The 12,308-nt window shown below is 45.4% G+C and overlaps 1 protein-coding gene across 3 annotated transcripts in view; it reads left to right on the top strand.

Annotated features, from left to right (window-relative positions):
- CACNA2D3 (calcium voltage-gated channel auxiliary subunit alpha2delta 3) overlaps positions 1-12,308 on the top strand; it is an 834,102-nt gene that overhangs the window by 315,324 nt on the left and 506,470 nt on the right. For all 3 annotated transcript variants that reach the window (XM_087866960.1, XM_087866961.1, XM_087866959.1), the window contains exon 5: positions 5,025-5,187. In XM_087866960.1, the coding sequence (XP_087723086.1) occupies positions 5,025-5,187 (163 nt within the window). The remainder of the gene's footprint in view (positions 1-5,024; positions 5,188-12,308) is intronic.

Raw genomic sequence — 12,308 nt, 5'->3', positions numbered from 1 at the left:
CTTTTTTGTAGAAAACATATAGTAGGGCTTTTTCATCTACTTGTTTTTTCATCTACTCTTACAGTTTCTGTAAGCTTTTTAATTAGTATATTTAGACCATTCACATTTAAAGTGATTATCAATATAGTTGGACTAATATTACCATATTCGTACCTGTTTTCTATCTGTTGATCTTTCTTTCTTCTTTCTTGCCTTCTACTCCTTTTTTTTTTTTTTTTGCCTTCTCTGGATTTAGCTGAGCATCTTATATGAATTAATTTTTTCTTCTTTCTTAGCATATGAATTATACTTCCTTTGAATATTATTGTAGTGGTTGCCTCATAGTTTGCAATATGCATTCACAACTAATTCAAGTCCGCTTTCAAATAACCCTGTACCACTTCATGGGTACTACAGGTAGCTTTTAACAGCGTATTCCCAGTTCCTCGCTCTTGTTCCTATAACACTGCTGTAATTCATTTCACTTATCTGTAAACTATAATCACCCGACAATTTGTTTCTATTATTATTTTGAATGAACTTATCTGTTAGGTCAGTTAAGAATAAGAAAATGATTTCTATATCATTGATTTCTGCTCTAATCTTTATTACTTCTCTTCTCCTACTGGATTTGGGCTTTATTTGCTATTCTTTTTCCAGATCTTTTAGGTGTAAGATTAGATTGTGTGTTTGAGACTTTTCTTGTTTCTTGAGAAAGGCCTGTATTGCTACATGCTTTCCTCATAGGACTGCCTTTGCTGAATCCCAGAGGTTTTTTTTTTTTTTTTAAAGATTTTATTTATTTATTTGACAGAGATAGAGACAGCCAGCGAGAGAGGGAACACAAGCAGGGGGAGTGGGAGAGGAAGAAGCAGGCTCCCAGCAGAGGAGCCTGATGTGGGGCTCGATCCCAGAACGCCGGGATCACGCCCTGAGCCGAAGGCAGACGCTTAACCACTGAGCCACCCAGGCATCCCAGTCCCAGAGGTTTTGAACAGTTGTGTTTTCATTTTCATTTGTTTCCATGAATTTTTAAAATTCTTCTTTAATTTCCTGGTCGACCTATTCATTCTTTAACCTCCATGTATTTGTGTTCCTTCCAAATTTTCTCTTGTGATTGATTTCAAGTTTTAAAGCATTGTGGTCTGAAAATATGCAGGGAATAATCTCAGTCTTTTTGTACTCAATCTTTGTACTTTTGTATTGAGACCTGATTTGTGACCCAGTATGTGATCTACTCTGGAGAATATTCCATGTGCACTCGAGAAGATTGTGTATTCTTTTGCTTTAGGATGAAATACTTTAAGTCCATTTGATCTAGTGTGTCATTCAAAGCCCTTATTTCCTTGTTGATCTTCTGATTAGATGATCTGTCCATTGCTGTGAGTGGGTTGTTAAAGTCCCCTACTATTATTGTATTATTATTAATGTGTTTCTTTAATTTCGTTATTAATTGGTTTATATATTTGGCTGCTCCCAAGTTAGGGGCATAAATATTTACAATTGTTAGATCTTCTTGTTGGATAGATCCTTTTATTATAACATAGTGCCCTTCTTCATCTCTTATTATAGTCTTTGGTTTAAAATCTAGTTTGTCTGATAAAATGATTGCCACTCCAGCTTTTTTTTTTTTTAATTTTGGTGTCCATTTGCACGATAAATGGTTATCCACCCTCTCACTTTCAATCTGGAGGTGTCTTTGGGTCTAAAATGAGTCTCTTGCAGACAGCATATCGATGGGTCTTGGTTTTTTTTAATTCATTCTGATAGCCTATGTCTTTTGATTGGAGCATTTACATTCAGAGTAATTATTGAAAGATATGAATTTAGTGCCATTGTACTACCTGTAAAGTCACTGTTTCTGTAAACTGTTCCTATTCCTTTCTGGTTTTTGTTACTTTTGGGCTCTCTCTTTACTCAAAGGATTCCCCCTTTAATATTTCTTGCAGGGTTGGTTTAGTATTCACAAATTCCATTAGTTTTTGTTTGTCCTGGAAACTATCTCTCCTTCTATTCTGAATGACCAGTCAACAAAGCTAAAGGCAACCTATGGAGTGGGAGAAGATATTTGCAAATGTCTTATCAGATGAAGGGGCTAGTATCCAAAACCTATAAAGAACTTATCAAACTCAATACCCAAAAAACAAACAAACGAAAAATCCAGTCAAGAAATGGGCAGAATACACGAAGACACATTTCTCCAAAGAAGACATACAAATGGCCAACAGACACATGAAAAAATGCTCAACATCACTCAGCATCAGGGAAATACAAATCAAAACCACAATGAGATACCACCTTACACCAGTCAGAATGACTAAAATTAACAAGTCAGGAAACAACAAATGTTGGTGAGGATGCAGAGAAAGGGGAACCCTCTCACACTGTTGGTGGGAATGCAAACTGGTGCAGCTACTCTGGGAAACAGTATGGATGTTCCTCAAAAAGTTAAAAATAGAGCTACCCTATGACCCAAAAAATTACACTACTAGGTATTTATCTAAAAGATACAAACATAGTGATTCGAAAGGGTGCATGCACTCCAATGTTTATAGCAGCAATGTCCTCAATAGCTAAAATATAGAAAGAACCCAGATGTCCATCGACAGATGAATGGATAAAGAAGAAGTGGTATATATATACAGTGGATTACTCACCCATCAAAAAGGATGAAATCTTGCCATTTGCAATGACATGGATGGAAGAGGGTATTATGCTAAGGGAAATAAATCAGTCAGAGAAAGACGAATACCATATGATTTCACTCATATGTGGAATTTAAGAAACAAAACAGATGAACATGGGAGAAGAGAGGGAAAAATAAAATAAGATGAAAATTGAGAAGGAGGCAAACCAGAAGAGACATTGAACTTTAGGAAATAAACAGGGTTGCTGGAGGAAAGGTGGGGGGGGGGAGGGATAATTGGGTGATGGGCATTAAGGAGGGCACTTAATTGTAATGAGCACTGGGTATTATATGCAACTAATGAATCATTAAAATCTGCTGAAACTAATAAAAAAAGAATACAAAATGATTATTTTATTTTACTTTCATTTATTCTTGCTGTAACAGTCTTCTTTATGTAGATTAGAATTTCTGACCTATATATTTTTCATTTTCTTAAAGAACTTTTAACATTTTTTACAAGGCAAGTCTGCTCCCAAAAAATTTCTTCAAATTTTGTTTGTCTGAAAAGGTATTTATATCTCTTTCACTTTTGAAAGACGGTTTTGCTAGATACAGAATTCTAGGTTGGTGGGCCTTTACTCTGAACACTAAATATTTTACTCCACTGTCTTCTTGCTTACATGGTTTCTGAAGAGAAATATATCTATAGGTAAAAAAAGTTTTTTGCTCTCTCTGGCTTTTTCAAGATTTTCTTTTGGTGTTTTTTGTCTTTTTTTCCAGTTTGATATTTTATGCCTAGGTGTACTTTTTTAATATTCATGTGCTTGGTGGTCTCTGAGCTTCTTGGATCTGTGGTTTGGTGTTTGTCATTTATGTTGGAAAATTCTTAGCCATTATTACTTCAAATATTTCTTCTGTTCCTTTCTCTTTTTCTTCTCCTTCTGGTAATCCCATTACATATCTGTTACACTTTTTGCAATTGTACCACAGTTCTTGAATGTTCTGTTCCCTTTTTTTTTTCTTTGCCTTTCAGATTGGAAAGTGTCTTTTGACATATCTTCAAGCTCACTCATTATCTCCTTGGCTGTTTCCCGTCGGCTGATGAGCCATCAAAGGCATTCCTCATTTCTGTTACAGTGTTTTGGATTCCTTGCATTTCCTTTTGATTTTTTCTTAGAATATCCATCTTTCTGCTTATATTATCCATCTGTTCTTACCTGTTTTCTATTTTTTCTGTTAGTGCCGTCAGCGTATTAATCATAGTTGTTTTAAATTCTCAGTCTGCTAATTCCAATCATACTTGCCATCTCGGAATACTGCTCAGTAGATACGAGCACAGACTCTGGAAGTAGACTGTCTGTGTTTAAATTCTGGCTCTGCTTATCAGCTGTGTAATCTTTCACAGGGTACATCAGTTCTTTCTAACTCAGTTTCTTCATTGGCGAAGTGAGAATACTCATAAAGCCTACTTCATAGAATTGTCAGGAGAATTGAATGAGTTAGCACATGAAAAGCACTTAAGGGGCACCTGGGTGGCTCAGTCGGTTGAGCATCTGACTCTCGATTTTGGCTCAGGTCATGGTCTCAGGGTGTGAGATCAAGCTCCGTGTCAGGCTCCATGCTGAACGTGGAGCCTGCTTAGGTTTATCTCTCGCCCTCTTTCTCTGCCCATCCCCCCATCAGTCGATCAATCAATCAATAAAAAAGCACTTAGAATAATGTCTGGCACAAAGTAAGCATTCTGTATGTGTTAGATGATGATGATAGTGACAGTGACTAGGATGATGATGAGACAACCATTTGTGCTACTGTGCCAGCACCCACATCCAAGGCCTGTTGCCTGAGCTGTCTCCTCTGCCTGGGGTGGTTCCCCCCAGATACCCACACAACTTGTTCCTCCTGTCCTCCAGTCTCTGCGTGAGTGTCCCCACAGCACTGAGACCTTCCCTGAGCACTGTATATACACGCAGCCCTTTTGTTGCTGCCTCCCCCCTTACCCAGCTTTGCTATTTTCCATAGCAGATATGGCTATGAGGCATAGTGTAGACTTACTTGCTATTTTTTGTTGACTTCCAGTCTCCTTCAGCTTACATGTAGGCTGCATAAGGGCAGGGTTTGTCTTCAAAATTTAAAGAATTAGAATATCTTTAAGGCAGTTTTCTCTAGTCATATAAGGAAGTACTGTGCAGCTCCTGACATTAAGGTTGAAGACTATTTAATGACATGGAGAAATATTTATCTAGTATCCCACCTGTGCAGAAGCAGCCACAGACGACAGGGAAGACTAAAGGAGATAGTGTGACCAAAGCAGGATCTACACGTGCAGGGAACGGCCCGAAGCCTGTGTCCACGTCTGTCTGAGTTCACCGCCTTCTGCCCTAAGTCACAAGTAATGCTTTTTGACTTTCTCTTTCAGTATGAATACTTCAATGCTGTGCTGATAAACGAAAGGGACAAAGATGGGAATTTTTTGGAGCTGGGGAAGGAATTCATCTTAGCCCCGAATGACCATTTTAATAATTTGCCTGTGAACATCAGTCTGAGTGACGTCCAAGTGCCCACGAACATGTACAACAAAGGTAAGACTCACTGCTGTGGCTCCTTGTAGAGCACGGAGAGCAGGGATGTGGGGGACAGCACCGGCTGGTTTGGGGTAGTGTGCTTTCTGAAAAATACAATTGCAAGCTGGGTGTGTCAGCATCAGGGGGATAGGTGAGGCGTGCCTGCTTGGCTTGGAGATGGCTTGCTGTTTTCCCAGCTGGTGTTCTCATCAAGCAATCTAACATGTAATCCAGGGGCTGGCAAGCCTTTTCTGTAAAGGGCCAGCCAGTAACTAACTCAGGCTTTGCGGGCCATCGTGTCTCTGTTGCAACTCCTCGGCTCTGCAGGTCTGGTGCAAAAGCGGCCTTAGACACTACGTCAATCAGTGGCTATGGTTGTGTGCCAGTACAACTGCTTATCTACCGAAACAGATGGCTGGTTTGACCTGCAGGCTGTAATCTTTCTCTCTTCTCTCCCATTCCTTATAATGCTTTTACGGGCTCGGGAGCCCCTGGGATTGTGACAGAATGGTCTTTTCTTAGAATACAAAGCAGGGTGGACCTCCATGGGATGCCCTGTTTCGGGCTTGAATGTAGAATCCACTCAAAGCCAGCTTTCACGTAGGCTCTACAGTTCATTCCCCCAAATTCTCATCTGCCCATGCGAGTTGGGATTCTCATGGCCAGGGATGGGGCTCTGGCCTCAGACTATCTCTGGTTGGTCCTGCATTCCATCTCTTACTGGCTGTGCCCTTCGGTGCACCCCCTTGTCTCTTTAGACCTCAGTTTCTGCATATCTAGGATGGGGATAATAATTGTGTCCACTGCATGGGGTGGTGTGAGGACTAAACCTGACGAGTGATGTGAATAATGTGTTTAAGTGAAGATGTTGCCTTCCTTATCCTGCTGTCAGAGAGTAGGATTTTGCTCTGCTTTGTCAGACCTCGGAGGCTTATAAACAAAGAGCCAACCTCCCCAAAGCAAATCAGAAAGCCATGGCATCTTTAAAGTAAAACGCTGCCCCGTTGTCTGCCATCGAGTTGTCAAAAACACTGGGGGCCCGTTTCCTCCTTCCACCCAGTTTCAGCTTCATATCCAGAGTGCAGTGGTCAAGAGAAGAGCTCTGGGTTTGGGTCCCACTCTTCCCCTTGCTGGCTCTGTGATTCTACCAGGTAACTTTGTCTCCCCAAGCCTCGGTTTCCCATTCTGCAGGAGAGGGATAAGGATACTCCCTCCTTCTGCTTATTGCAAGGCTATGGAGTGATGTGTGTGCGGCCTTAGCAACGAGAGTTGCTCCCAGAAAGTGCTCAGTGCACCTGAGCTGCCATTGTTACTATTGGGAAATACTGTGAATACACATTGCATTTCTAAATTATTCTAGGCCACCATGTCAAGTGCTTGGTCAACGATGAAAAAGTTCCCAACTCACTGCCTGAAACATTCTCGTGCTTGTCTTTTGTGGCTGGATACCAAATGTCTCCCTTCCTGGTTTACCTATTACCTATCCTTAAAATTCAAAGGAGGCAGTATCCTCTCCATGAACTGCTCTGATGGTTATTGAGGAGCCCATGGTGAACCAGACACAGCCCCTCCCTTGAGAGGGCCACCATTTATTTGGGGGAACAGATAGGTAATGAGATCAGTAGAACATTTTGTGTGTCACCTGCTGGCCACAGTTATAGACAGTGTGGGACAGTGGGAGCTCCAAGGAGGGAGCCTGACCATGTGCTCATGTGGCAGCCACGTATTTGTCTTTTTCTCTCTCTCTCTGAGAGAGAGAGTGATGCCAATCTGAACTGTCCCTCGTGGGCTCTGGACTGGATTGTATCCTGTGACCTAATGTTCACTTTGGACTTTTCATTAGGGCAGATCCCGTAGGACTCAAGCCTTAGAGGGCTCAGCTCAACCTCATCCAGTGCAGTTTGCCCTAGTCCTCCAGGGTGATCCTGTCAGCCGAGGAAGGAAACCCCCTTCTGTGCAGCGTGGCTGGAAGAAAGCCATCCTCTCAGCATTCAATACATTCTCAACTGAAGATGAAAAATAAACGAGAATTTGCAGAGCAATTTCAGACATAAAACAATGCAGAATGATCTTTTAAAATACGGCAGCTGCTTCAAGGTTGCTCGAGCCATTAGCACCATTATAGAGATTTAATTGCACCTTGAGCTTTAAAGACATAATTGTACCTTTCAATGGCGGCAACACATAAGGGAACAGCACCGCCATTGATCACGTGGGCTGCAGACTCATGGCTGTGAGGCTCGCAGAATCCTACTAGATCGCTTGAGCCACGGAGGTAGGTAATAATATTTAAAGTCAACTTCAGCAGCCCTTGTGGGGCCTGCCTGCTGCCCCTACCCAGACCCAGTGGTCCCTCAGCCAGGCTGTGGGGTCATGGACCAAGGTCAGCCAGGCGCTCTGTCTTGTTTTTGCCAAGCGGTGAGTAGCTGCCCGAGGGAGAGAGGAAGGGACTTCAGGAAAATTCCTGTCTCCATTCCACGTAATTCAAACCAGCCTCCAACTGTCTTTTTTGTTTTCAAGCTGCAGAAATGTATTTCGTGTTAAGAGGGCCCGCCAGCTCAGATCTAGCTATTGATGGCATGTACTCAGAACACACGCCCCGAGCTTGGTCGCTGGCGGCTGTGACAGTCCTAGGTTAGATCTTGCCCCAACAAAGGAAACCAATACAGGATATGCTTTCTGGGCTGCTTGGACATAGCAGGGTGGGTACGTAGCAGAGGAGTTTGACGTTTGCCCAGGAGCTGCTGTGCGCTGTGCTCTTGGCCATCACTTCTGGTCACAGCTGAATGTAGCTGGCAAAATCTACGTGTTCTCTGCAATCTGCTTTTTGCCTCCTTCGCCAGGTCTGCGTTTGCCTCTGCTCGTGGTGCCTTTCTCGTAGGCAGTACACGGGGCTGGAGCTTCAGAGTTCGTGGCACATGGGCAAGCGGGCCTCCTGACCATGAGAATTCGGAGAGCCACACTGCAGGGCCTTGAGAAATGTGTCTTAGGGACCTCCTGGCGCCCGATGCAGCAGCTGCTTCGCGAAAGCTCTCCGATAGATGTTTGCTGAGGCTGCTGTGGCATCCCCCGCCGGCGCGTCTTGCCATCTGTGACACTTCTTTGCACACTAGCTGCAGACTAGACAACTGCACTGCCTCGATGAGTAAAGCACGGGGCATGGTGCTTGTGTGAGGGCCGTCGATGGTCTGCCAGTGGATTCAGATAAAACTGAATCTGTTTTAAGTACTCCTGGGCTGAAGTGGTATAAAATTCCCCCCCACACACACACATGCATACGTGGATGTATACACATACCTACATATGTGCATACGTTCGTGTGTCTATATCTGCGCATGTGTGATGAACCCTACCCCTTTATTCCCACAGGCACCTCTCTGCACCCAGATGAGAGCCTCTCTTCTCGTTCACAGTATACCATTCTCTTTCCTCCCTGATACCCCATTTCTCTCCATTTCCGTTATCCCTGCCTCCCCTTTCCTGCTTACCCAAGTGCTCTTCTCCAAAACCAGATCAGGGAACCTCTTTCATTCACTGTTTTGTTCTGTGACTTTGGTTTATTCCTTTGTTCTAGCATTGCTTTGTTCCAGAAGTGCATTGCATATATATGTGTGTGTGTGTGTGTATATATATATATATATTTTTTTTTTTTTCCCTTTTCCGCTTGGAGTCTTCTGAGGGCAGGGAACTCTGCTGGCTCAACCTGGTGCCCCACTTTTCCCCAAGCGCCACTCTCTTTACTTACTGCCTTTTCCAGAGATGCGGGATCAGCTGGGGGATACCAGTGCCCATGCGTCCTGGGCTGTGAGAAGTCAAGCCTGGCTGTAGTGTTCCCGTGGTGTTTGCAAGCAACGAAAACATACCCTGGCCGATTTAAATAGAAAAGAAACTTTTTGAAAGGACATTGGGTGGCTCACAGACTCTCCAAGAGAGCTGGGAAGAAGGCTTGGAAAGTGGTAGGGAAGGAGGGCGGCCAGGGGCCAGAGCCGCGCCCAGAGCCAGCCTGGCAAGGCTCCCGCACCGTGGCTTTGCTCCACCGATGCCTGTGTGACTGCATAAAATGTCTGTGCCTCATTTTCCTCAAACAGACTTTGGAAATGATAATCCCAGTGACCTGCCTTGGTGGGTTGTGGTGCGGAGTAAACATTTAAAAGGATACCAGGTGCATGGTGACCGCCGGGTACATGAGCTTTGGGCAAGTTTCTCTTCCCTTCTGATCCTCAGCCTTAGCTATAAAATGAGTGTGATATCAATACTGACCTTATGGGACTGTGGTGAGCACTGCACGAATAATGCCCGTGTGGGTTGGGGAGCAGTGGCTAGCCCACTGAATGTTGGCTCCTGTCACCTGCTGGAGGGAGAAATAAGACCCATGTCATGGGGTTGGGGTCAGTAGCCCAGGGAAAGCAGGAGGCCTCTCAGGGAGCCTGGTCCTTCATAGGCCAATGCATTTTGCTATGGTTACGACCAGATGAGTTTGTTCAGTTCTCAGGGGCAATTATGGTTAAGATGGGGTACTTCAAGAGGAGGCAGGATCAGAACCGGGCATTTTCATCATGTCCCTTCTAGAACACATGCCACCTCGGGGCCTGGACTGTTAAATGGGGAGCCATTTTTCTCAAGTGCCTGGAGCCCCAAAACTGGAAATAGACCCAAATTTGGACAGTGAGCCTCTGCTTCTGTCTTCTGTCATAGCTGCTACAGAACAGAAACAGGTGTTCTGTGATTCTGTGTCGTTTGGGGTTTTGGGCCACTAATCTGAGGGTTTTCCCCTTACTTCCTTGTCCCACTTTGCTCCCCCGCCTTCCTCCTCCCCATCACTGTGACAAAAGGGCGCTGCGGGGGAGACAGAAGGAGGCCGGGTGATTATAGTGGGATAGAAAAGGTGATGGGTTACAAATGTACCCATATATAATAGTAAACACAAATGACTGTAATTTGGCTGGGGGGGTTAGTGGGGAGGAAAAGAAGCCTGTAGCTTCTGAGTATTTTTAGACCCAGGAGAAGAGAGGCGGAGATAGCAGCTTCTTAGCAGTTTTCGACTGGATAAAGAAAAACACGAATTTTAGAAGTCAGTCGGTTTAAACTTCTGCATCATTTTACTACTTTGGCCTTGTTTTCTTCCCTCTTCAGCCCCATGAGAGTGGTTAGGCAGTGTTCTTGCCTTACTTTTTTAGATGAAGAAACTAATGGTCAGAGTAGAGGGACGCCTGGGTGGCTCAGTCGGTTAAGCGTCTGCCTTTGGCTTGGGTCATGATCTCAGGGTCCTGGGATGGAACCCTGCATTGGGCTCCTTCCACCGTGGGGAGTCTGCTTCTCCCTCTTCTTCTGCCCCTCTCCCTGCTCATGCTTTCTCTCTTGCTTTCATGCTCGCTCTCAAATAAATAAATAAAATCTGAATTAAAAAAAAACTGGTCAGAGTAGCACAATGACTTACTTCAGGTCACACAGGTAGGAAGGCTCGTGCCAGGGTAGATCTCGATTTTCTGATGAGGAGTCCAGCTTATCCTGCCTGGCCACCTTTTTTCCTTTTCTGCTTGGAGTATAAAAAATAAGAATTTTTTGCTCAGCCCTAGGCCCATCACCGGCCTTCCTCGGAAGCTCTAACTGTCCCTGGGCACTGCCAGGGCACAAGGCCCCACTGTCGTGAGACCCCAGAACCTGCTCCAGAGTCTAGTCTCTGGCCACTCTCTGGCCGGCCCTCCTTTCTCTTTCCTCCATAACACGCAGCCTAATAATTTCAATGACCTGAGGTTCCTGCATGAGCTGGGGGAGATGCGGACTCATGCGGTTTCTGTGTATCAGCCCTGCAAACATTTTTGGACCCAAGAAATACAAAGGCTCCAAATGTTGGCTTAGGACAGAAAGGGGGAGATAGCAGGGAGAGGTGGCAGAACGTTGACCTGCAGGACATGACCTAGGCCACCCCTTCCTCTTCTTGACTTCCTCAGCAGAGTGCCCTGTCAGGCAGACTGGGCTGCAGAGCTCCCCTGGGTGTGTGTTGGGAATGGGGTGGGTTGGGCACAGCCCCTGAAAATGAAAACCGGCCTAGGGAAAGGGAGAACCATAACCACCCCTGCAGAGCCCAAGGATTCAGTCTGTCTGCTACAATCTAATAGGTTCTTCTGAAAAGCTTGGGAAGGGCAGAGGTCTGGGAAGGCGGACTCGGTCCCCTGCTCAGAAGCAGAGTATGTGTGCTGCTGAGGGGACGGACAAGATTGCTGGGTTGAGGTTTGTCAGATGTCTCAACCTATTTTTCAAATGTTGGGCTTGATAAATCGTAAAGCACGCTTTGCCAAGCACTTCTCCCCTTAATTACAAGTGTATATTTTAAGGGAAATTTAATCCATATGTTTCTGATCTGTTTACACTGAAATCATTAAAATGTCATCGTCTAAGAGCCATTTGATGTGCAAGAGCTGTCTTAAAAGTGACATCACCAAGACAGTGACATAGGCTGTTCCTAACTTTGCTCCCCGTCATGAGAACAGCTAACGTGTAGTCAAGGACAAGACACCACTGAGAGAAACCTAGAAGCGGCGGTGAGGCAGGAGCACCCCCTGCACCACAGGGACCAAGACAGACAGCATTAGGGGCTCAACAAAGCAGCTACGCAGCGACCCCACGTCCCCGCCCCCAGGACAGTGCAGCACTGAGCCAAGAGGTCCCCCTGAACCTCCACTTCCTCCAGCCGGGAAAAGGGAGCCCAGGGGCAAGCACCAACCTTCCCCAGAATTGTGGGCCGCTCTGTGGGAGCCTGAACTCTGATCGCACACCACGGGGTTTGCAGGGGACTCTTCGGGGCCCAGCCCCTGGGACTCTGACTGTGATGAAGAAGGGGGAGGGGCTGCCACAACCAGCACTGGGTCTTGGCAGACTGAGTTCACACCTGCAGTGCCCACCTGGCAACCCCAGCCAGCAGCTCTGCTCTTCCGCGAACCAAGTCCAGGGTGCGCTCTGAACACAGAACTTGGTGGGGTGCAGCTCCGCTCTGGAGACCAGTTTGTCCCCACTGAGGGTGCTGAGTCACAGCCCCACCTGCTTTGGAGAGTGCCTCCTGGCCCCATCTGACCAGGGGGGCTGGCCACAGCTCCTGGAAGCTGTGTGGCCCAGTGGCCCTCAAGCTGAGAGGTGAGCAG

Source organism: Ursus americanus, chromosome 14, assembly GCF_024610735.1.
Source record: "Ursus americanus isolate L20-20 chromosome 14, mUrsAme1.1.p, whole genome shotgun sequence".
Classification (NCBI taxonomy): Eukaryota; Metazoa; Chordata; class Mammalia; order Carnivora; family Ursidae; genus Ursus; species Ursus americanus.
The sequence above is the reverse complement of the archived record's forward strand: the minus strand, read 5'-3'. Positions and strand labels throughout refer to the sequence as shown.